At 46.0% G+C, this 24,527-nt stretch overlaps 2 protein-coding genes across 4 annotated transcripts in view; both read left to right on the top strand.

The window, feature by feature from the left end:
- The first annotated feature begins 1,905 nt into the window (after positions 1-1,905).
- LOC144169561 (U3 small nucleolar ribonucleoprotein MPP10) lies at positions 1,906-14,149 on the top strand. Its single transcript, XM_077698791.1, has 10 exons — positions 1,906-2,063; positions 2,206-2,827; positions 3,096-3,190; positions 3,631-3,709; positions 4,461-4,602; positions 5,927-6,099; positions 6,842-6,994; positions 8,824-8,931; positions 11,925-12,167; positions 13,976-14,149. Exons 1-10 carry the CDS (start codon positions 1,936-1,938, stop codon positions 14,126-14,128), a joined length of 1,896 nt encoding a protein of 631 aa, XP_077554917.1. The 5' UTR covers positions 1,906-1,935; the 3' UTR covers positions 14,129-14,149.
- Positions 14,150-18,282: 4,133 nt separating this feature from the next.
- The window catches only part of Use1 (Vesicle transport protein Use1), a 6,809-nt gene continuing 564 nt past the window's right edge, over positions 18,283-24,527 (top strand). Inside the window, exons 1-5 of one of the 3 annotated variants that reach the window (XM_077698788.1) lie at positions 18,283-18,401; positions 19,577-19,629; positions 19,701-19,775; positions 19,856-20,015; positions 23,727-23,905. In XM_077698788.1, coding sequence (XP_077554914.1) covers positions 18,359-18,401; positions 19,577-19,629; positions 19,701-19,775; positions 19,856-20,015; positions 23,727-23,905 — 510 coding nt within the window. In that variant the 5' untranslated portion in view covers positions 18,283-18,358. Of the gene's footprint in view, positions 18,402-19,576; positions 19,630-19,696; positions 19,776-19,855; positions 20,016-23,726; positions 23,906-24,527 lie in introns of all 3 variants that reach the window. The other 2 variants (XM_077698789.1, XM_077698787.1) reach the window with 2 other exon arrangements.

The raw sequence follows: 24,527 nt of genomic DNA, 5'->3' as shown, positions 1-24,527 counted from the left end.
CGCGCGCGCAATATGTGCGGCCTCCTTTTCCTCGGCCCCTCTCTCCTCCCGTTACGCCTCTCGGGGGGGGGGACTGTGTTGTCTCCTTTTTCACGTAATACGCGCTCGCTTCTTTTTACTTCTTCTTTTCTCCCTCGGTCGAGACAATGAGCTCGGCTGCGGGGACGTCGTGGGAGATAGGAGAACGAAGAAACACGAGGGGAAGCAGTCGCCGAGTCGCACGGAAAGTCCTTCGAGCGAGCAATCTGGGTTCCTTGTTATGGCGTGCGACGCGCCGCTGAGCACAGAAGGGGAGATATATGCACGCGCCGAGGAGACGCGCGGTCTTTTTGGCGCCCATGCCTGAGAGAAACCGAATACCCTGAGTTTCGGAGGCTGCAGTTAATTGTTGCACAGCAAAAAGGGGAGGAAAAAAAAGGCGCATTGACCGAAGCGGCATAGCTAGAGGCACTTGGAAAAGGAACAGTGAAAGAATGGGGATATATCATTTCGTAACGAGGGAAACGCGAGCATGCGTCGCAAACGCAAGCAGAGATTACAAAACAATAACATTTCTACTTACTCCACCTCACTCGAACAGGAAGTTTGGCAGTATACATATACAAACACGAGGGCATGCGTGCACAGGCACCATGAATCAGCTGGGAGGCTCACGCGAAAGTTCAATGCCTTGTGCGTTCTCTTCGGTGAACCTCACGTACCAAATATACCAAATAAGGGGATCAGCAAACCGTTAGATTTGCTACAGTAGAGTAGTTTAGATGCCGTGCGGATTTACAAGCCACCATAGGGTAAAAAAAAATTGAGCCTTCATTTCATTACGGCTAGATAGTCAGAGAGCGATAGTAGCGCGCCATTTTAATTTCTAGAGGGATATTTCGACAATCACATCCTCCTTAGCCCTCTCGCCGACCCCCCAACTGCCCACACTGAAACACACCGCTGACGACGTACCAGCTAGTCTGCGCCTGTCCCCACAACCATGACCCCGTTTCCATACCCTCCCATGAAAAGTGGAAATCTGCATTGACCAGGATGCAATTTACCCTCATGTATCAGCGCAGACTGTCGGCCTCCCCGGGTCTGGAAGGCTTATCATCACCCTTCCTTTGATTTTAATTAGCGGTTATCCCTACTGCTGTCTTGGGCTTCCGCAGAGGGGGGAAGGAGACTCAGGAGACAGGCAAATAGGAAGGGGGGGTCGAGGTCGAGGCTCTAATTGTTGGCGGACAGATGCTAATCGACTGTGTGCGTTGCTTGAATATGCCTTAAAGTAACACAATTTCTTCTTCTTTCATTTTACGATTTTTGAAATACAATATAGAACAACACACCGCGCCTGTCTTTCTGGATGCCTCAAGTACGATTTGCATACCCGCTGTCTGTCCCTTGGTAAAAAAAATTGCGGATGCCCGTGGACGAGAGCATATAATTAATTCTGACGAGAGCCACTGGCCCTGAAGTTCCCTGTGATTTTGAAACGCTGCGTTTTCTACACAATGCTCGTTGTTATAAGTTTCTCGCCCTATTTTTGCCCGGACAGTTACTGCAATGCTCTACCTCTCGCGTGATAGGTCTTTTGATTAGTGAGACAAAAATAAGCCCTTTGAAATTATAAATAATCTGCAGAAGATTGCTCGCCAGACTTTGGATGGTGACTGTAGTAAATTAAAATGAATTTGCTCTCATTTCGTAAAAAAAATTTGCCACGATTATTTTTTGCGTTTTCGCCTGGTTTGAAACCTCGCGCTGCTGATACCGAAAGTCACTGCTTCTTACTTAATAAGACTAGTCACCACTTGTCTCACTAATAAATAAAATAAAATATTTATTTTATATTTATATTTTAATTATGTTTGAAATCGGTTTTAATGGTGTAAAAATATTTGTAAAAAATGTCTGCATCGCTATCGCAACCAGCGATGCACAGCAAAAATGGCGGCGTCCACAGCAGAAGACAGCATGGGCACCGTGTCGGATGGCTTGGATCCCGATCAAGCGAGCATGGGCAAATGTCTCGAAGCGTTCGAGTCATGTACGAAGAAGCCGGAGAAGTTTCTCGAGTAAGTGCATGAAAGAAGTTTGTATGCATGGTATATCACGTCACTGGTCTCTGTAGAAGACGTGGTCATGCCACATGTCCGGCATGTTTTTCTGTTGACGTTTGCCTTACTACTACTTTGCGTTTCTTGTTCTGCGCTACAGGGTCCAGGAAGATGTAGCGGAAACGATGAAGAGCGTTACTAAAGACCTTTACGACGCACTTCACAAATGGGAAAGCAAGACAGTACCGTCGCCAAAAACGGAACTGCCGTCGCTGATTGTTGACAGCTTCGACGACGAACAGATATGGCAGCAGCTCGAACTGCGAAACGGCCGCCTGGTAAAAGATCTCATCGCGTCGGTGTCTCGAGTGGCGACCAAACAGGGCATCAGCCTCGGCCTAGATTTGGGAGAGCATGAAACTTTACAAAAGGCCAAGGTTGGAGCTTCTGGCGAAGGTGAAGAGTCGGGTCTTTCAGGATCGGATGCCGAGGAGGGAAGTGAAGACGAAGATTTCAACCTGTCGGATGCATCCGAGGAAGGCCAGGAATTCTTCGACGACGAAAGAGCTGTTGGTGAAGATGACACTGAGGCTGATAAAACAAAAGGCGCGGGCCCGTCGTCAGTTGTGGACGACGCGTTCTTCCGTCTAGCCGACATGGAAGCTTTTGCAGACCAGGAAGAGAAGGCCGCGGCTCGCGGAGGCGACTCAGAAGATGACGAGGATGACGACATCGATTACTTCGGCGAAGTCACCTCGGACGAAGATGAGCCGGAGGAAAAGGTACCACCGCCTACTGCTCACCAAGTATTACGCATGACTTTTCTGTAAATGATTGGGCACTACATCTATGATGAGTTGTTTTACGATGCACTGGTCATTTATTATAGTATTCAGAACACTCTTGTTGGAAACAGCCATTCAACTCACGTACCCTTTCTCGTTTACCTTCTTCTGTTTCCTATTTTTTTGTTGCAGACATTCTATGAACACTTTTCGTTGCATTATGTCCGATGCACAAGTGCTTGATTCTCCCTTCTTTTTTCTCCAGGGTGGTCGTGACGCTAAATACCGGGACTTCTTTGATCCACCCACGTCTACACCGGGTGACAAAGAGACTGAAAAAGGAAAGAAAACAGTATCATGGTGAGACGTTTGGATCCAAACACATCCGACTATTATGAAAAGTCTTATTCACCAGCAGCCAGGTGGGCCAAGCATTAGCAGGTTGCTTTTCTTAATTGGTTATTATGCCGACATCCTAAGCTGCAGTTTGGCTTTGACTTCGAGTATAGTCACCTTCAGTACATGGCCCTGTAATTTCACACACAAGGCCAGCCTTGTGAGCGCTAATTTGTCCTCTTTACCTGTTGCTCGCACTCTGCACCCGATGTCAGTTGCATTAGTTGCATGTAGTCAAGGCAGGCTGGAGTTCACAAAATCCTCTCACATGTGTCCTTATCTAATGATGTTAAACAGTGGGTATTCTTCTGTGTGGGCCGTGTGTGGTGGGCTCTGCATGTTTATTGGGATGAGGCCACAGATCCGAGCGGGAACGAAAAGCTCACTGATGCAAAAACATCCAGGGGTGACATGAACAAGAGTGCCCAGCCAAGCAGCCCAGAGACCTCTGCAAAGTCATCTTTTGAGAAGAGTCAAGAATTTGTAAGTGAGATTTGTTTTGATCACTGCAAATCATGCTGTGTTAATGGTTTGTTTTGTTACTAGCACCTAGCCATGTATCATCACACGTTGGGCTGAAAGGGGAGCTTGTCCTTCTTGATGCGAAGTCCCCTGTAAACCAACTTCTGTCACCCGCCTTTATCAAGGTCGTTGATAGAAGGTGGGCATTCTTTTTGCACGATGTCTAGCATCTGTTACTGAAATGGGGGGGAGAGTTTAGATTAATTTTGTAGCGTGAGCTACACTGGCCGGCTGAGGTTGAGCAGTTCCGTGTGGCTCCTGGAGAGCCGTGCTGTGCATGCGCGAGGAGCAGTGACGTCTCACGGCGCACAGCTGGCGCACTGGAGCCGCCGCCGCCACGACTGGATTGGATTGGATTGGAAATTGTTTTAGCAGCAGTAAGCATGATAATCAGCTAATCCTGGACAACCAGGAAACCTAAGAATAACCAGCTGAACCTTAGCTCACGCTACGTGTATCCTGGCATAGCCGAGCTAAGCCACTGCTAATTTTTTGTTTATCCAGGTTATGGCAGGTATTTGCTTTTAAGCGCAAAACAGTAATATGGCACAATAACAGCCATTTAGTACGGATGTATTGCGAATTACGGCCCCCAAAGATGTTTTTCTGTTTAGAGTGCCATGCTGTTCCCTCAGTGAGGGCGTTTGTTGTGAACATGTTCTGTGTAGCCTGTGAAGTGTCATTAAGCACACGCTCGAATGGTCGCATGCAGCTTCAGAAGAAGATCAGGCAAATGGAGGAGCAGAATTTGGAGCCACGGCCATGGAGGCTGCAGGGAGAGGTGGAGGCAAGCAAGAGGCCGGAGAACAGCCTTCTGCAGGAGCACTTCCAGTTCGAGCATGCCACTCGGCAGCGTGAGTCCTCCCCAGCCACTTTCCTTCCAAATCACTGTTGTCACATCAGCTGTACTGAGCTCCATCGCCTCCGTCATGTGGTGGTAGTGTGGTGGACGAGCGGCCAGCAGGAAAGGTGCTTCGGTGTTGACGACAAAGAGCCGTGGGTAAAGCTTCACTGCTTTACTGCATGGCGAGAGAGGAGCAGCGATGATACAGGGACGGTTGTGGGCTTACAACATGACTCTGGTAGAGCGAAGCTCCTTGCGGAGGCCCAAACCGATCTGACAAGGGCCTCTGAAAGGGCAGAATGTATACACAGAAGCATCAACAGTTCCACTGCCTTCCAATGCTTTGTGCGTGGCAAAAAAAAAAAAAAAAATGCTCAAACACGTGAGAGAACCCTCCTCTGGTCTTGTGATAGTTGGCGCACAGTGAGTCTGAGAGAGGGGGGAAAGAAGGATTCTCAGCAAACAGTGTCCTCTCGCAGAGACGTGTCAACACGACGCCATGAGAACCAGTTTGTTACAGATTTTGCAGCTGCCACAGGCATGAATCATCACCAGCGAGGGTCCCTGCATAGACACGCTCCAGCTTGTCATTACCTGCTTGAGGAGGGCAGGCTTTACTGCAACGTACAAAAACTTCACCGCGCCAAACTTGTTTCATGCGTGCACGGGGGTAGCAGCGCGCTCAGTCATAAAACTGTGCACAAGCTTGCCTATATGGGCAGAAGGATGTAAAGGATGTAAGCTTGGGTTCAATATGTTATTGCAAACTACTGGGTTGTGGCATGGGAGCCAGAAAGTATGCATGCGGTTCAGGGAGCTGTATGGAAAGGTGGAACAAAATAATTTTAAAAATGTAGCTTAGCTCCTATTGATGAACAGAAGCTGGATGTAACACGTCTTTTAATGCTGCATCTGAGTCAGAATTGTGAGCTGCTGTTCTTTCTTGTTTTGTTTATTCTCTTTATGAGACTGCAAGTGCAGTATGTAGTATAATCTTATGTTCTGCCGTGACATCTACAATTGTGCTGCAGCACTAGAAAAGATTGTGTGTAGTCATGTGTAGATCAAAACAACGTTGTACCTGACTTTGCTTTGTGCCTATGATTGGCTGGTACCGACTGCTTCACAACCTCCAGCATGCGTTGACTGTCACACTGACACGGGGCAGATGTAGGCGTGAGCACTGTTAAGAAGCGTACATTTGAAGTAGCCAAGTATAGTGGTCAGTAACGGTTCAAAAGCACTCAGTTTACCTCTAATGGTATCACCAAAGCTCCTGTTATGCTTCATCAATCAGCAGTTATTTACCGGTGCGCTTGTTCTTTCACTTGCAGCCATCGTCATCACTGAGGAGACCACCAAGTGCCTAGAGGATGTGATACTCCAGAGGATACGCGACAAAGCCTGGGACGACGTGGAGCGAAAAACGCGGCAGGTGGAGCAACCGTTCGAGCTTCGGCGGAGGGTGGCACTCGAGCAGGAGAAGAGCAAGCTCAGCCTCGCACAGGTGCGTACATCTACAAGCGGGAAGGTTAAGACGGGTTCCGGCACTCTGGTTGAAAGGCGTCGACCCGGTGAAAGAAGAGCGGCGGCTGCTGGCCGCGGTCACGATGGTGCCCGCATTGTAGAGTGAATGTGTTGTTGAGAGCCATCAAAGCAATTACGCTGCCAGTCTTAGTTTTTTTTTAAATTTATGATGGGGGTCATTTTTATAGGGAGACATTTTTTCGTTGCCATAGAATATGGTTTGTGCCTGCTTCTAAGCAATAATTTGTCCGTAGGTACACTTATTATGACATATTGTCATTGGCATTGGGAAGTGGGGTAACTGACTCTTATGAGGGGAATCCTGCTTGTCTTTTCTCTCGTGAATATTGTGAGGTCAATAAATAAATTTCTATTTGGTGTCAACAGTACAGATCGACCGGTACAATATCAAAAGATCAGTACAATACCAACCAGTGGGGAGGAGAGGCAGTTCTCCTTCTTATTGGTTGAGTTTGAGCAAGATCTTGCTCCTCGTGTGGAACAGTTGAGGATGATTAGAGTGACCTTCCAGTGCCTGTCTTGATGGTGCTGCCTGTACGGGACCATCGTCATCCAATGAATCGAAGAGCATGGCCCCCTCCCTGAGATGGGACAGCGTTTCTAAAGAGTGGATTAAGGGGGAGGAGTGTATTCCAGTCTTCGTGCCCATCCCTTGCCCAAGAGGTAGGCATTCACGCTGTGGTGCTGCTTACCGTTTGTAGGTCTATGAGCAGCAGTTCTTGGAGAAGCAGAAGGTTGCGGACGAGGATGCTCCCCCAAAGGAGGACCCCGCCCACGTGGAGATCCGGAAGGCCATGCGAGACCTGTTCACCAAGCTGGACGCCCTCTCCAACTTCCACATGATGCCCAAGCCGGTGAGTCGGGAACCTGCTGCAAGTGTGGGCGGAACACGGGCATGCTAAAGGAACGCTGATTTTAATATTCACTCTTTTTTTATTTTTAAATAAGGGCAGTGAGGCATTACAAGTTGCCTGATGCACAGCTAAGCAGGCAATGTTCAAACATTGAAGACACAGGCTTCTGTTTCGCACCATTGATGTGCCATTCAAGGCCACAGCTCTTCTTGCAAACAATGTAAATGATTGTTATACACACGAAAAAAAAAAAAAAAAAAAAAAAAAAAACGCCTGCAGCAGTAATACTTAGAGTACGACTCAATAATAACAGCTTTGAGGGTGTTAGAGAACCAATTGGAACTTTCCTTTTTTTTTCATGTCTGTCTAGCAGCTCTCATATCTTGTCTAAATAAAACTATACAGTTGAACCCCTTTATAAGAGACACGTACTGGGGAGCAGTTTCCGTCTCTTATACGAGATGTCTCTTATAAGCAGGGTACCATGTTTTCACTTACTAATCAGACCCTAGTCCAATGTGGGCACCGTATAACTAAAATAAGCTCAAAAGAACGCTACAGCATGTTTCAGAACATTCATTCTAATTTATGTTTGGCTCCCAGAATTTGTGAAACAGTTCTGAATCTTTGTGTGCTTCATGACTATTTGCACTGTTTTTTACAACCGATTCTACAAGCTTTTTTTCCTTTCTCTGTTTGTGGAAGATGAATCGTAGATGTTGAGTTCACAAGCCTGATGAATAGCCAGAGCGCACAGCTTCTTCCGCTGTGTGCTCAGGCTATTCATTACGCTTGCAGGACTCAACGTCTGCAGTGCTTCTTGATTGGGAGCTACACGAGTAGGAGAGCCCACATGTGTGATCGCGCTCCATCCAATGAATGGTAGTAAGCTTCAACTACTTCTGTCAGTTGCATTTCCATTGGCAGGGCTTCTCATTGTCATTTCATAGCTTACGAACCACTTTGTGTTTGCTGAAGTTATAATAAATAGCGACTGCACCTGTCTGTCGTCCACCTGTGTTTCCAAAATGGAAGCAACTGCAATAAGTGACTGGTGGCACTGCATCTGAAGTCAAAATGTCTGTTACAAGCGAGATTATTGATTAAACTTCAAGGATGACTTGTCCCTTATAACCAATCTTCTACATCCAATGTCTGTTATAAAAGAGGTCGATTTAATGGGAAAAATAGGGCCGCCAACCATGTGGGTGAATAGTGTCTCTTATACCCATTTGTCTCTTACATCAGTGTCTCTTATAACGAGGTTTAGCTGTAGCATGCATTGTTTTTGTCTACTTTTTTTATTTCTGTGTCAAGTTGTTTGCCGTTGCTGCTCTTGCTGCGTTCATAAAGGGTTGTGAACTACACGTCGCCCTGAATACTCACGGAAGCAAAAAATGAAGCTAGGTTAGCGTGGGATGTTTACGATGAAAGGAACTTGCACCTTTTTCTTGATGAAAACGGTGCAAGTGAAGTGTTGAATTTTTTCTGGGCCGTCCAACTGGCCTGAAACGCTGCCAGAGACCGGGGCTTCTGGCCAACGTTGGCATCCAAATAAAGTTTTATTCTCTCTTCTCTCAAAATTTAAGAGTCACGATTTATTATTGTACCTGTGTATGTACAGCGACTGAACTTAATGTATGTATGAGCCAAGTAAAGGGACGGCCATGAAATCTTTCATCAAGACAGCATCGGTGGTGCCGAATCTCTAGGATTTCTTCACCAGTGCTCACATTTTAAAACTTCTGCGCATGGTGTTGCGATTTCGCCGGGACTGTTCATTGGTGAATGTGCTTGCTGAGCTCTGTCTTTCTCATTTGACCTTCTAGGTTTCGGCCGAAGTTAAAGTGGTCAGCAACCTTCCATCCGTGAGCGTTGAGGAAGTGACTCCTGTAGGAGTGAGTGATGCTTCCCTGCTTGCGCCTCAGGAGGTCAAGGTAAGAGACATTGTAAACCGTGCACTCCAAAATACACTAGGTGGTGCAGTTTCGGCGAATATAAAAAACTGCATGGTTAATCACTCTCTCAAAGAAGACAATGTGGACAGGTGATAGGTGTACACGGTTACGTACACGTGAGCCAAAATTACACATGGATACTTAGTAGGGATGGGCGAATATAGATTTTGAGGTTCGAAGCGAATTCGAAGCGAATAGTGATTTGGTCGAATAATTTCGAATCGAATAGTTCGAATAGTGCACATTGCAAATCACAAAGACAAATGAGCAACTTGTGACCTGACTAATGTACACATTTTTTTCTAATAATTAGAACTCACGTAGGCACAGCATTGTGTAAAACTATTACCAGTTGAACATTTATTGCAAAATCTTACACACAGCTTTCCTTTGCTGTATTCACAAGTTTTCATGAAGAAATGCCTGTTGCGCCACATGCTCTAGGTGCAGCAGTTTCCGCCGGCTGCTCATTCACAAGTTTAAGCGCCGCCTAGAAACTCGCAGAGTTAAGCGCCGCCTAGAAGCTCCGCAAAAAAAAAAGAAGTATTGTAGCCACTTGTATCCTCGGCCGTAGCCAAGCAAAGCGCAAGTGGCTGGCCGCCATTTTGAATAGGCTAGCTTAGTGCGGCGTACTGCCGCGCTGTGCGAGCCTATTCAAAATGGCGGCATGCCTTATCAAAATGGCGGCCTGTACAAGTCTGCTGGCTTGGTGCCGCAATGTTCGGAGCGGTGTCGTTTCAGTGCCGCCTTTTTTTTTTAACTTAAGTGTGCTGGCGGCCGAGAGCTTCGTCGAACCTCTAGGCAAGGCAGAAACTCGGCAGTGCCGGCACTGACAATAGAAATGTCCGCGTTGGTGGGTCTTGAGCCAAGCCTGGGGTAACTCTCGGAAAGCTTGACCGAAAAGCTTGGCTTTTAGCTGCCTATTCGGGAGCATCGAATAATTCGAAAATATCGAATACCTGCATTCGGATCGAAGCGAATAACGAATAGAGAGCTATTCGATCGAATATTCGACAATACCGAATATTCGCCCATTCCTAATACTTAGGTATATAAATTCATATGCATACATGTGTGTGTATGTGTGCATGCGTGTGATGGGTAGCTTTTTGGTAGTAGTGATATGCTGAGAGATGGGGATGAATAGCCAAATCGTCTGTGCTGATATAAGCCATGAGAAAGAAGTGAGGTGAAAAAGTAGTCTGGGTTAGGGTGGATTCCAGAACTACTCTTTAAAGGAACTCTGAAGTGAACTTGTTGAAGCCATATTTCTGTCTGCATCGTACAGTTTAGTCATGTGGTGAATGACTTGACTGTTTAGCATAAGTATAAACTCTTAGTTTATCTGTACTGCGCGGCAATAAAATTGGTCGCGTATCTGCTCACTTAGTTGCAAATGTCGTTGAAAGGCGATAGTTGTCTGGCGTCCCTGCCAAGTAAATGCCTCCCTTCTCTTTCACGCTCACCTCTTATGCTGTTCGTCTCCCATCATGCTGCTCCCAAGATAAACACGCTAGCGTTTTGCTCGAGTCAATTTAAATTTACTGCATATCACCGCTCTACGCTAGGAGCCTCAGTGCCAGCTCCGCAGTATGGCGGAGACACGCGTGAATCGAGGCATCCTACTCCACGTGCGTTTTACGCGCCATCTATTGGAACATTTCGTTACTGGTGCCATTTGTTTTCTTAGGATGCCGCCAGTTGTGCCGCGGGCAACCCCTTTTGTTTTTTTCCGGGGGAGTATTTTTTATTAAATCAAGCATCTATGTATTTTTAATAGCGAAACACTGCCAATGCCATTTATGTATTGATGTATTGCCTCATAAATACGTACTGTTTTGTTTTGGCTCAACAATATTGACAAGCAGGGTTCTCCCCAGAAATTTATGAGAGGTCGATATTTTGAGAACAGGTGGGATGGGGAGATGTTAAGTTCAAACATATCAAATTTTAATCACAGAGATTCAACAACCCTGGTCAAACACCGCTGGCCAAATACCGCACATAGCTGGCAATTTTACGGACTTAAAAACAACTTGTTCAGACTCCTCCACATATACAGGTAGCAAGTTGTGCCGCCCGCTGCCGCTGGGGTTGCTCGCGCACAGTGGCCGTTTTTAGTTCCTCAGGCACGCATTTCAAACGGGTCAGTCGGAGCGGTAAGACCTACCAAATGTGAGCAGTGGGCGGTGAATCAGAGGGATGGGCGGTGAAGAGGAGCAGTGGGCGGCATTTCCTCCACCGCCCACCGTGGGGAAACTGTTGGCAAGTATGAACAGTGCCACTGGGCTTGGATGTTTATAACTGGCTGTGGGTATATAAACGTATCGTTCAACATGAGCATTGACTTTGCCCGGGCGGCTGAATCGGGGTGCGGACAGACAGACATACAGACATACTGACAAACCAAAATTTCCACATCCAAGTAGCCGAAGAAAGACTAGCGTCTTTAAAAAAACGGCATTTGCCGTCCGAGGCCACCACAACAACCACATTAATGACACCGTACTGTTTTGCAATGGTGTTTCGTGCTATTCCAGTATCACCATGTCAACACTTTGTGTGTTTACGTACAGGTTAAGCGTGTTAGCAGTTGGTTAAATGTACCTAGCTCTGAGGGCTTTCTAGTGTTGCCATAGCTGACGTCAGCAAATTGGCAGGGAAAATGGTGCGAGGGTAACGGCACTTTTAAACGAAGTCTTCTCATCAAAATATGCAAGTGAATCACTGGAAAACTCAGCTGGTAAACTGGAACGTGTTTTACGATTTCTAGCTTTAACCTGGCACGATAACTAAACAATGCTTGCAACTCACTTCTGTGTCCTTTGAGGTGACGAACAGTATTATTCTGATGTTAATTTATTATGAAATATATGTAGGTGAACCCCAGTGGGGTTTCACCACGGAACTCTCTTCATTTCTTTTGACAGCTTTGTGAATTAAAAAAAAAACTGTTTTCCTTATGGTTTCAGGCCAAGACAAAGGGAGAGTTGGTTGCCAAGGGCGAGAAGTCCCGTACTCAAAGGTTGCGCGAACGAAGACTCAAGAAGGCGTTGCAGAAGCGCCGAGCTGCCAAGGCGGCTGCCAAAACCAACCAGCTCCCAGTGGACACGAGGAAAGTCATCAAGGCGACCAACACCACACTCGCCAAGCCTGCCAAGGGGGCCAATCCTGTCAAAGGGTCAAAGGCTGCCAAAGGGGCTAAGTCTGCCAAGGTACGATTTTGTCTATTGTTTTAATGTCTTTCATTGCATAGGACAGCTGTGTTTGCAGCATGCTTCTCTTGCTTTGTGTTGGCTGCTTTGTTGGTCATGGCCTTGCACTGTTTTTTAACAATGGACAGGGTGTGTCGAAAACAAAGCAAAGAAAAAAAAAGGTGGAGAGTGCACTGTGGCACCTGGCACCACTGGTTGCTTATAGCTATTCTCAGCCAGTTGCAGTATGCTGAATTTTCTTATGAGCAGTAGTCATCGAGCTACACCCATTGAACTCAGAAGGTGCAGTTCTCCTAAACTTGCAAAAAAAGCAAGAATGGAAGAGTTGGAAGAAACAGCATTTGTGTGCATGCATGAACCTTTTCTGTGATTGATCAGACCTTTGAGGGAGACATGAACACATTCACTGTGTCGTAAGGTATAAACATGCTACACATGGTAACTGTGGCAGCAGATATGCAGCCATGTCTTATATCAGTGCGATATCTTTGGGATAACACAGAAATATTGTCACGTAGCCAAGCATGGTTCGCGGGTGTTTCGCGGCAATATACACTTGAGCTAAAACGTAGTGTGGACTGATCACTTGATTGAGAATATAGGAGTTCAGAAAAAAACTATCCTGTTCCGGTTGCCGTACCTGTTAAGAGCTTGAATGCGGTAATGGCTGTTTAGAGTGAGGCCACCCTGAAGACTACCAGTGGTACACTGATTGTGCTGCCCTCTTATGACTGATGTCGTTTGGGCATGAATGTTGGTGAGACTATCAGGATTGTTGGGCGGTGCCTTCACTTTGCAAGCATAAAAGGGAACAGCAGGAACGTAGAGGGAGGCAGAACATTTTCTGAGGGAAGCGTAAAATTTACCATACAAAATAGGATGGTCAAGTCTCGGCATTCAGAGACTCACTGCGTTCAGTATTTCTGTCGTAGTCAAAAAGGGGGTGAAGGAACCACTGCACAAACCAGTGGCGTGTTAAAAGAAATTATCAAACTGCTTGGCACCTCTCTGGCAATACGTGGCGTGAAGTAAATCACCGGTGATTAGGCGATGTGGGTCTGGGGCAACATAGAAGCTTCAAACCACCCGCGCAGTTCATGAGCCTTAATGTCACTTGCTTTATCCATCAGCAGCCTGACAGGCATTCTAAGGAGCGTAATCTGTGGGTGGGTTGTGCTGCATGCAAGAGAAACTTAAGTTGACTCTCCGGTGGAAAGCGTGCACAGTGAATGAGCTTACCTGGCCAACTGGCGATGAGCATTGGATATTGCCGTGAAATGTTGGCAGACGAACTTTAGTTGGTCTCCACAAGTGTGAAATTCGCACTACTTCTTTTGCCTGACAAACAGAAGCATAGCTGAGTAAAGGTACGTTGAGAGCCGTCCACGAAAGAAATGGGTTTAGTTGTTTTTTGAAGATCATGCCAGGAAAAGAGATGCAGTTTTCTAGTTACTGAACGAACCTGTTGCATTGTTGCAATGGTTTCGTCAGCCCCCATCCCTTGTACCACTGAAGTGCTATACATAGCAGCAACGTTTTGGGGTTTGGCTTTTAAATGGACTTTACAGCAGATTTCACTTGTTAAAGGAACAGATTCTGCGGTCTCTTCACATTGTCTTTAACAAAATTACATGTTAGATGTCCCTTCACAGAGGTTACATGGTAATTTAAATTGTTGCTACCCCAGAAACACTTATTTATGTAAATTTCTTCAGAGGATCGTGTCTTTATGACCTGTGCTGTTCAACTTGAAAGTGCAGTTGTGCAAAGCGGTTTTGTCATTTATACTCACTGCTTATAATTTTCAGGGCAAGGAGGACAAGTGGGCTGAAAAGAGCCTGTCATCTTCCAAGAAATTTTTCGAGCGCCTTCAAGACCAGCTCACCTCCGGTGTTCCACAAGCAAGGAAAAAAACAAAGAAAAAGAAAGATGGTGCTGTTGCTGCCAATTTTAAGTTGTAAATACATGTACGAAAGCCGTGATTGTGTTCTTCCGGTGATATGCAGTGCGTCGCCCTTCAACTACTTGGGCAGAGGCTTTTGTAGGTCACATTTGTCATTCATTTTGCACAACAGGCATGCTCAGTTTTTTGTGCACTCAGTGAGGGCCACCATAAATTTTTCACTCGAGTACGGTCTCTAATTGCAGTTGGTTTCCATTCCTGCACATTTTTACTAGCCAAAGTAAAGTTATTCAAATGCAAAAGCTCTCGTGAACTGGCAAATAAAATGACCTTCATTTCGGAAAAAAAATTGTAAAACTAGTGGATGATTGTATGGCCCCATGGCTATTTCAAGTGGAAAAAAAAAACATTTGAGTTGAAAAACTTGAAGCTTTGCAATGTTTTATATAAAAAACTATTACGGCTCCCATGTTGTCTGCCCTTTTCTCGTCTCTGTCTTTACCGCAGTTAGTTTTACGCCCCAACGAATAACCAACTTGCCCAGGTTGCCTTCCCGGGCTTCTGCTATCAACAGCAAACATGTCCGAAAGGAATTGTTAATGGTTGGAGGTGGGGCATGATAATGCAGGGTAAGTAGCAGGCCATTTACAGCACATCAGATAAAAGGGTACCCCAAGCTTTTTTAAAGCAAAGCTCGTAGCTTCGTGATTGATATTTTTCGTGGCCTCTGTGTGCAGGCAGAGAAAGAGTGAACGTGACACAGCTGCTCACATGCCCCTGCAAAGAAAGATCACTGCACAGCCACTCACGTGCCACTCAAGGCCACAGGAAAGGCCTCTCTGTTGGCCTCTTGGGAGAAGTACCCTTTAACATTTGAAGCCTCGAGGCCACGCCACTAATGTGTGCATCCAGCCGTTGACCAAGTGGACCCCGCTGGCCGGCAAGGTGCAGCAGGTTTAGCATCAAGGAACAAGAGATCGATCAGCGCGAACAGCTTGGCACCATACAGCTTCGCTGGCCTACTGCTTCTGGAGGACAGGATGTTTCCTCAATTGTTTTTGTGCACAGCACTTAAGTGTCCGCTACTGTGGTTTCATGGCCTCGTGAGCCTAGTGACCGAGCGAACAAAAGCGACACCAAAGACAAGGAAAGTGTGAAGGGAGGGTGTTGTGCTGATGCCGTGCCATGGAAATGCAGGCTGCGCGTGATCTTTCGACATCCTCGTTGCTTGGCTCATCCGAAACACGTGGCATTTGTGCAGGAGGCTCAAACACGATTAACATGCTTGGTGGTGGCGACCCGCTGTGAGATAACGGCAGAGTAGTGCACGCCACCGTGCGCTCGCTGATCACGCGATCACTTCCTGAGACGCAGCAGCTATGCGCCGTAACCGAGAAGACTGCAGTTTGTGGTGGGCACAAATTTCGCATTAAGGAGTATAGTAATCATGAACCAGTTTTTTTCACATATTGCCCATTCAGAGTTCTGATTACGTGGTTGATACAATAACTGTGAACCGTTGTTCAGTAGTCTTTCTTCAATTGCGCTCTCCTCGGTAAAAGGCTGACAGAAGATCTAGGATTTGACTCGCATGGTTGCCACTGTCGTAAACAACTCTCCCGCAATGGACGATGTGCATAAGGATGGTCTTCGATCAGCATCATCTATGACGTGCTTGAATTTACACCAGTTTAGTTAGGCATGCCCTGGGAACACTCGTTGCGTAGTAAAAAAACAGCTTAGCACGAGAGCATTGGTTGTGCGACTTGCAAAAAACCCATCCTGAATGTGAAGCCAACTTGAGCAAGAGCTAGTGCTGCGCCAGCTAGAAAGAAGGAGAGCCCTTCTCTGTTACGTGGTCTTTTACATGGCAACGCCTGGGCATGCGAAAAGCGGCTCTCCTGTTTAAAAAATGTCAAACTAGCAAAAAAAAAAAAAGCGTGTGTTTTTCTTGCGGGCAGAAACGCATCTGGCGCTGTGCTCCGCTGCAGTGTTAGGCTGTCTTTGCTCTCTGTTGTATGTGTATGAGTGTAGTGGAACGGTGTTGCCGTAATGTGACGCCCATGTTAAATATTTGCGTTGTTTCACGTCGCTAACCTACATCCCAATTTATTTAAGTTAATAAATTTTTGTTAAACTTCACCGTTTAACTTATATACGGCTATGAAAAATTGCGTGCCGCCTGACCTCCCGTACGCCGGCCACTTTCACGCGCATGTGTACGTGTTGTTTATCTGTTTCCACTGAAAAAGAAAATCGCTCAGGCATCGCGCATTCAGTGAATAAGAATGATTAATCCTACTATGGGCTTCTCTGAAAGGTAAGCACTCTGTGACAAATAAACAACAAGCACACACGCGCATGGAAGCTGCCCGCATTAACTCTATGCCACCCGCACACGGGAGCTGGCTCCAGAAGTGGCGGGAGCAGACGCCATACCCATGAGCCTGTGCGGTTTCTATCTGACTGACTGAATAAACTTTATTGAAGTAAAGATGGAGGAAAGGGGTAGGGGAGAAAAGGATGGGAGAATCATAAGTGGAACCCTTTGTCCAGGGCTCCAGTGGCTTCTGCTCCCATTTTTGCCCGCCTGATTAATCTAAGTCGGGGCTGACGAGGGCGGCCTCCCATGATTCACGGGAAGTCAGTGGCGGGTTCTTTTGGTGTTCGGCCCCTGCCCAGAGGCGTGGGCAGGCCCACGTGGCATGGAAGAGGGTAGCAGTCTCTTTGCATAGCCTGCAGCCTTCTGTGTAGTCGGGGTGCCGTTGTTGAAAAATCTTCGCCCAGTGAGATTTATCTATGAAGGTATTCGTTTGAATCTTACGTAGCATCTGGGCTTCACTTGCTGTTAGTTCGCGATGTGGGATTGGATATGTAGCCCGCTCTTTCCTGGCATTTTGTAGGTATTCACCGTACGTAGTGGTGCTAGGTTATCGTAAGACGTCAGTCACAGGGGGGTGGTGAGTGAAGTCGCACGCTCGCCTGTTCGCCGCCTCGTTACCCGGCAGTACCTCGTGTCCGGGGGTCCACGTAATGTTGTGAACTTTTTCGAGGGATCCCGGAAGTACCTTTAAGTGCAAGTGGTATTCTTCCTGCCGCTAGCATTTGCAAGGCCTCTTGTGAATCGGTGATGATGTTGAGGCCGCGGCCATTTCGTTCTCCCCAGCGAATTGCGAGAAGGAGGGCTCCGTTCTGCGCGTGCTTTGTGGTAATGTTTCGCATGGTGATGCAGTATTTCTCCTTCATGGGTGGTCACCACTAATGCCGCCGTTTCTTCATCCTACTTCGCTGCATCAACGTACACTGTATTATCGTGATGCTCGAATTTCCTTTGTAGGAAATTGCCTTTCTTCTTTCTACGTGGATATTAGGATGCATGTTTCTGTTTAGGTCTGTTTCCTGCTTTTGGTGTCTGCGATCGGGTGGATCGCCTACTTGCCACAAGATCGCCCTCCCCGTGCGGGACTTTTCTAGTCGTATTCGTTGTGCCTGAAAGGTGGCGTGTTTCATCTCTTCCATGGTGTGAGCCCCCGGTGAGTGAGCGCTTCTCATTGAAGGTGAACTGGGGTAGGTTGAGCGCAGCTTTGAACGCTGTGCGTATTATTGTCGTTGATTTGCTCCTCTTCCGACTTTGTGTGATTTTGAAATGGTAGACTGTAGCCGATACGAGGGATAATCATTGCTTGTACTATTCGGACGGTGTCTTCTTCCCTCATTCCATTCCGGTTGTTTGTTAGTCGCTTGATTATGCGTGCCAGTTGGGAAGATTTAGCGCACAGTTCCGTTATTGTGGTGTCCGCCCGAGCATTTCCTTGCAGGTGCATCCCGAGTATTCTTATTTGCCTCCTCTCGGGGGACATTTCTGTGATGCAGTGGATTCGTAGGAATTCCGACTTTTCTGGAGCGCATTTTAGGCCGTTCTCAAAGGCAAGCTTAGATATCCAATTACCGGTCACCTATTACAACGCCTCCTATTAATAGACGCGAAGAACAGACAAGACTAGCGTCAATTTAAAACGGGAAGATTCGCCAACAGCAAGTCTTATTGGCATAGCCACATTTACTGCTACTAAAACCTTGTTAAAGCGATAACAAAAAAAAAAGGCCCCTTTTTATTTCAAAAAAAAATTTCCATCATCATCATTCTGAACAGTTCATGATGATGATAGTACGACGTCGTGTTGTCAGTTTCCAAGTATTCTTTCCTCCATGGTTTCCAACATGGCTCCTGTGTCGCGCTTGGAAATAAACTTTTGCCGGCTCTTGGAGCGCTGTGAAGTCCTCGCCGATGATCGAAACCCCGCAAATTGGCGATTTAAAAAGGTATGCAGGTAAAGAAGCATGCGACATAGATGTAGGTGCTTGCCGTTGAGCTTGAATGGCCGTATGGGCTGTTTGACATCCTTGGGAGCAACAGTTGGCTGAACACCGTGGGGTGCAATGACAGTGCCTTGAGCACGGTGTAGTGGTACTGTGATGTTAGCCAGTACGATGTAACGAGGGCTCGTGCATGAAATTTCGGTGACAGCTTTCAGCATGAAAAAAAAAAAAAATCACCGCTACTTGCAGTTAGATGTGAACGATGCGCCGAAAGGAGCGTCTGTTTCAGAAACGCCAGTTTTGGAGCCATGCATGTGGAGCGTGTGTCGTACTTTCGGTGTTTCTTGTAAAAGCTATGAACACGCTCATAACTGATGCCCGTCAAACGGCCTCAAACTTGGACTCGTGCTACACTCGTCAATTCTACTTACATGACCGTCGCTTTGCCATACGCTGCGCGTCAAGGAAGCGCTTTTACTGTTATCGTGGCAGAGAGTGTGTGAAATAAACCACACAACCCGTAATGTGGGAATAGATGCGTATGCACACGACGTGGGCGAATGACGCTGGGGCTATTCGATTTAGTGTCAGACTAGCCGCGGACTCTATACAAAAGCCAATACTAAATGTATCACCTGTGCAACAGATTAAAAGTCCTGTTGCAGGTTGCAACCATTTGAATAATTTTCCCCTTAACTTTTGGTGACGGAGCGAGCTAGTTTCATGAAACTTTGGCTTTATTGCAAATGTGATAGTGTGCCTCTGTGTTTGTTGATTGCTGACGAAGACGGTCTTGTGCAGAAGGCACCGTCTTTGCCTCCATTTGTTTAATTTCACGCCACAGTGTTCAGCTAACTGTTACTCCATGCCTCTGATGGTGTATTCTCATTCTGGAGTGGCAACTGAATTCGTTGCAGTTGACAAAACCTAATGCACAGTGAGTGAATATCTAATTCAACCAGTGAAGCACGGTTGTTTCATGCTGAATTTAAGGTTGCTCAATGAAGCAAGACAAATAATTACTCTCCAGCTGAGAAAGTTGAACTAAAGCATGGATAAACAGATGTGTGTAAAAAAACAAAAAAAAAAAAAAAACCCGCATCATCCATTACTGAAATTTGTCAAAGGTTATCAAAAACTTCTGTTTTTCACTGAAAACAAAGAAAACTGTGTGATTCGTTTCCAGTATGTACAGTGCCTGGAAGATATGCTCCTGGCTTTGAGGGGTATAAACACGTGGTGAGTCCCTCGGCCTTCTCTGCTTTTCTGGAGCCATGAAACGAGGTTAACCGATGCTACGTTTCAGCCAGCCGAGCAAAGACACCTTGGTGCAGTACACGAATAAAGTGGACTTTCTCAAGCGTCTCATTGCCGTGGACACTCAGGTAAGCACGCAGTGGCCTCTTAAAAACAAGACTTGTGAAGTGTGCCGTACAGATACCAACAGCTGTCCGTGAACATGCAGCCACACAACAGCCCGGAGAAGACACTGAGCCACGAGAACATTGCGCTGAGGCCCGCACCAGATGTGAAGGCAAAGGAGATCCTGCTCAAGCGTCAAACGAAGGCTATTCAGGATGCCCGCGAGGAATTGCTGGAGTTTCGCTCATCATCTAAGGCGACTGGCAAGTATTTGCCGCCCGAAATTCTCTTCCGTCTTCGTCCGGTCAGTTGGGAGAGCTATTTAGTGTTAAAGTGGTTATGCAGCCGAAGAATGGATGAGCAAGCATCTTGCACTGAAATTTTACTTGGCTCTGTAGGCGCCTGCTCTACTATAGATGCTAAAGATAGGTGTGGGGCCTGCATAAATTTGCACTTCCAAGCTTATTGGGTGACTAACCCAGTAATGTGGGTTGGTCACCCGATCCTCTTGGAAGCGACATCTCGGCAATATTTAGACAACAGCAGCCCGGCGTTTTAGGTACAGTTAAACCTGGATGTAATGAAGCTCTGTGTAACGAATTCCTGGATTTAACGAAGTCTTTCAATTCCCCATCACCAGCCCCATTGAAACCCATTTTTGCGACTTCTATGTAACGAAGGCGTTGTGACGGTTAACGTTGATGTAAAGAATTCGCTACGCTGATGAGCCATTGTTTTTTTGCTCTCTTTCTGAACAATCGGCTGGAGAAATGCACTAATTTAGCAAATTCTGCCTGCACCGCAAACTACCGTGCATATTCACGTGTGATGCGCCGTCGTCGGTTAGGTGCTGTAGTTAGGTGTGTAGTCGCGCGTCTCCACTGCTATCTGTGGTGTTGGTTTGTCGGTGATTATTTCTGCTGCCAGAAAACGCCAAGTTTTGTCTTTCCAAAACAATCTTGCAATTTCATATGCCATCTCCGCTGGTGAGAAAGAAGACCGTCGTCGCCCAATACAGGATCCCAGCTAGCACCCTTTGCCAGTTTCGAGTGCAGAAAGGCGGCCTTGAGCATAAGTTTGGCTCTTGAAACATGTTAAGACACCAGAAATTGTTGAAAGCACAGGTGACGCTGAAGTTACGTTTGTGAATTCGGGGTGAAGTGACCTTGCTTCTTCGGAGTGCCGTGTAGTGACTAAGCTCGTGAGAAAGCAGCAGGCAAATATTTCGCAGTTTTTCACTGCGAAATAAATCCCTGAAGGGTGAATTCACCATCACTGATGTCTAACTTTTTGGTTTCCTTTCTACTTCATTCATGCGAGTCTTAACTCGAAACCTGCCTGCAACGAAAAATTGCACATTTTTGTCAACTTTGCTATATCGAGGTTTAATTGTAAAATGGTTCTTCAGTAAAACAATTTCTACGTAGATGCACTATTAGAAAATAAAAATTTCTATCACGAGCCTGACAAGTTGCTACTATGCATTGATATGCACCACTGACGGCTTTGTTGTGAACATTTTGTGGACAAACGAAATGGTGTGGTCATTTGAGTGCAAAGGCTTATGCGTAGAAATGCCACTTGCTAAAGCTAATGAGAACTTAAGGGGGGACACTGGTCTTAAAACAATTTCTTTTAATTTTCTAGTGAACTTTGTAAAACTTGTCGGTCTTGCTGCTTTTCTCCCACTGATTTCAGGTATGCCATTATTTTCTCAGTAGGTCAATTAGTTCTTAAGATAATTAGCACTAATTAGCCATTTTTAGTCCAGCAATAGACAAAACAGTGTTGGTCATAAAACTGTAATCTTTATATTTTCCAATACTATGAACCCTGGTGAGTGCAATAATCGAAGCAGTTTTTTGATGCATTGCTTGGAACTAATTTTACAGCTCGTTAAACTTTGGTGTTTGAAATGGGCACTCAAAATGGCTCCTTGCCACTGGTGCTACCAAAGTTTAATGAGCTTTAAAATTAGTTCCAAGCAATGCATAAAAAAACTGCTTCGATTATTGCACTCACCAGGGTTCATAGTATTGGAAAATATAAAGATTACAGTTTTATGACCAACACTGTTTTGTCTATTGCTGGACTAAAAATGGCTAATTAGTGCTAATTATCTTGGGAACTAATTGACCTACTGAGAAAGTAATGGCATATCTGAAATCAGTGGGAGAAAAGCAGCAAGACTGACAAGTTTTACAAAGTTCACTAGAAAATTAAAAGAGGCTGTTTTAAGACCAGTGTCCCCCCTTAAAAAAAGAACCCACTCAAACTAATGCATAGACACACAGAAAGCACAAAGCTTGCTTGCTAATTGTACGTGCTGGCTACTCTGAGAGTTCTTGTTGCATCTGCGATTGGTATTTTTTATACAGGTATGTGGGAGATTCAAAAATTATTCTTTTGTGATTTTGTATAATGAATTCAGGTAAATGAAGTTGTATGAACTTTATCAGCGTAAAAGTTACCCTTGCAGAGAAAATTATAGTGTCTGCAACTTGAGTTATCCATCCACCTGAGGTACTTAGATTGCACACTACATATTGCATGCCTGCCAACTCTTCCGAGTTTTCCATAAAATGTACGAATTTTGCCGCGTCTTACGATTTTACGAATCGTGCCTGAAGTTTTGCGAATTTTCGAAAAAAAATCGGACCATCTTTAAATGACACTGGTACCTGCGTAGCCACGAGAAAGCAATACGTATATATTTGTTATCACCAACTGCGAAGTAGTGATTTCTGTCTTCTTCTCGGGGTGGGCTACGCATCCATATCCAGAACTCGCTGCATCTAAGGCAAGTCTGCTTATAGCGTGTTGCTCACGGGCCGGTTCGACTTCTGTGTTTGTGGCGCTCTTTGTATGACTCCCGCGTCCTGTGCAGTGAGATCCGTGGTACGACCGCGGTAGTTCCTTCGCATTGCAACGGCGGGCTCGAAGCCGCGAGACTACTACCAAGTGTTCTTGAATTAGTACATGTAAGAATTTGCTTCCCTGCCCAATGGATTTGCTGCTCATTACTCTACAACACTGAGGTTTGCACATATGGTTCGGAAAACGTCAGAACGTTCAGACTTAAAAGTGTGTTGCCCCCCACTTCCCCCAGTCCGCGGTTATTAAGAATTTCCATGTCACCAGGTTGGCAGGTATGATATTGATGCAGTTTGCTGTTGTCCCTCAACATAGATTCCGCTGCAAGTATGGTAGTTCTCCTTTTACTTTGTTTACGAAATTTCGACGTTTCTGCATCTTGTCTCAAATATGTAGCTCTGTTTACTAAGGCATAAGTTTGTCTCAGATTGAACTCTTGCAAAATGAAAATAAATGTATATTTGAGTATTCAACATCATTTACTTCAAAAGTTAGTGTCAGTACACGCCTTTAGACGCAACTATGCCAACAATGTTGTGCACGTTTTCTGCAAGCGACATTGACATTGTTGGCAGAAAGCACATGGTTTCAGCAAGGTTTTTGCTCACACTTGGGCATCCACCTTGCTAAAGTGCGGCGTGCATCAGATGTGTGGTAGTTTGCAACACTTCTGTTGCACAAATGTTCATACGCAGAAATAATGATATCCTGGTTCATTGACACCACTTAAACGGATTTCACAAGCATCAGCATCACATGCTTCGTTTTTGTACCGACCTGCCGCGGTGGCTCAGTGGCTAAGGCGTTGCGCTGCCGAGCACGAGGACGCAGGTTCGATTCCCGACCACGGCAGCCGCTTTTCTGATGGCGGCAAAAAGTTAAAACGCCCGTGTGTACAAGATTTCGGTGCACGTTAAGGATTTCCAGGTGGTCAAAATTAATCTGGAGCCCTCCACTACAGCACGTCTCATCCCCTTGCTTTGCGTCAGCGTGTTAAACCCTACAATCAATGCCGAAGGTACTGGAACGCTGCATCCCCAAAAATCTATGGAGAAAGGTAATCTTCATGGTTGCTGCCTTTTTGGGACGCTGGCTCGCAGGGGACAGCAAGGGCCTGCGGCAGAGGACTCCCGGGCAGGGTGCTGGAGAGGACTTTGATGCGGTGCTGCGCTACCACAACTCCATGCAGGAGAAAGTGGCCGAGGAGATGGTCTCCCTCGCCCAGAACCTCAAGCAGAACGCTTTGCTGGCTGGCTCTATCGTCAAGAAGGACACAGAGGTGACGCTTTTTGATGTGCTTCCCTGCAAGCATTGGGCTGCCGATTGTGCACTGGTGGCAACACTGTGCCAACTGTCCCCCCCGTGGTGCTCGTCTGTATCTGCTGCTGCTACAGCTTGCAGCAACAGAGCATGGTGTGTTGTATGGTGGGTGCACCATTATGGCTGCAAAATGTTTGAAGATCGCCCGATATGCATTGTGTTTGTACCACTTTTTTGGCAGCCATAGTCGTCGTTAGCGAGATTTTCGCCCTTCTCTTGGAAATATGCCTCCCGCGTGATTAGTTTTTGTTTCTCATGTGCTAGCTGTTTATTTTGCCATTTTTTGAGAACTGAAAACTGACACTGCTGCTCTACATTCTATCTACTCAGAAAATTTGGAAAGCACTCAAGTAACGAGCTGCAATATTAACATTCGGAATATTACAGCGTGTTGGTCGTACTATACAGTCAGAAAAATCCGCTCTAATCAACTCCACCATATAAGCAGCTGATATGTGCAACCATCTTGTACGTTTCCCATGCACTTGGGGGATTACTTTTCTCGAGGAAAAAAAAATAAATAATTGGCAAAAACATTGCAAGGTTACGGTTCACTCACAGAAATATAATCGAGGACCTAG

Source organism: Haemaphysalis longicornis, unplaced genomic scaffold, assembly GCF_048455015.1.
Source record: "Haemaphysalis longicornis isolate Haplotype H1 unplaced genomic scaffold, Haemaphysalis longicornis Haplotype H1 scaffold_2, whole genome shotgun sequence".
Taxonomy (NCBI): domain Eukaryota; kingdom Metazoa; phylum Arthropoda; class Arachnida; order Ixodida; family Ixodidae; genus Haemaphysalis; species Haemaphysalis longicornis.
The sequence above is the reverse complement of the archived record's forward strand: the minus strand, read 5'-3'. Positions and strand labels throughout refer to the sequence as shown.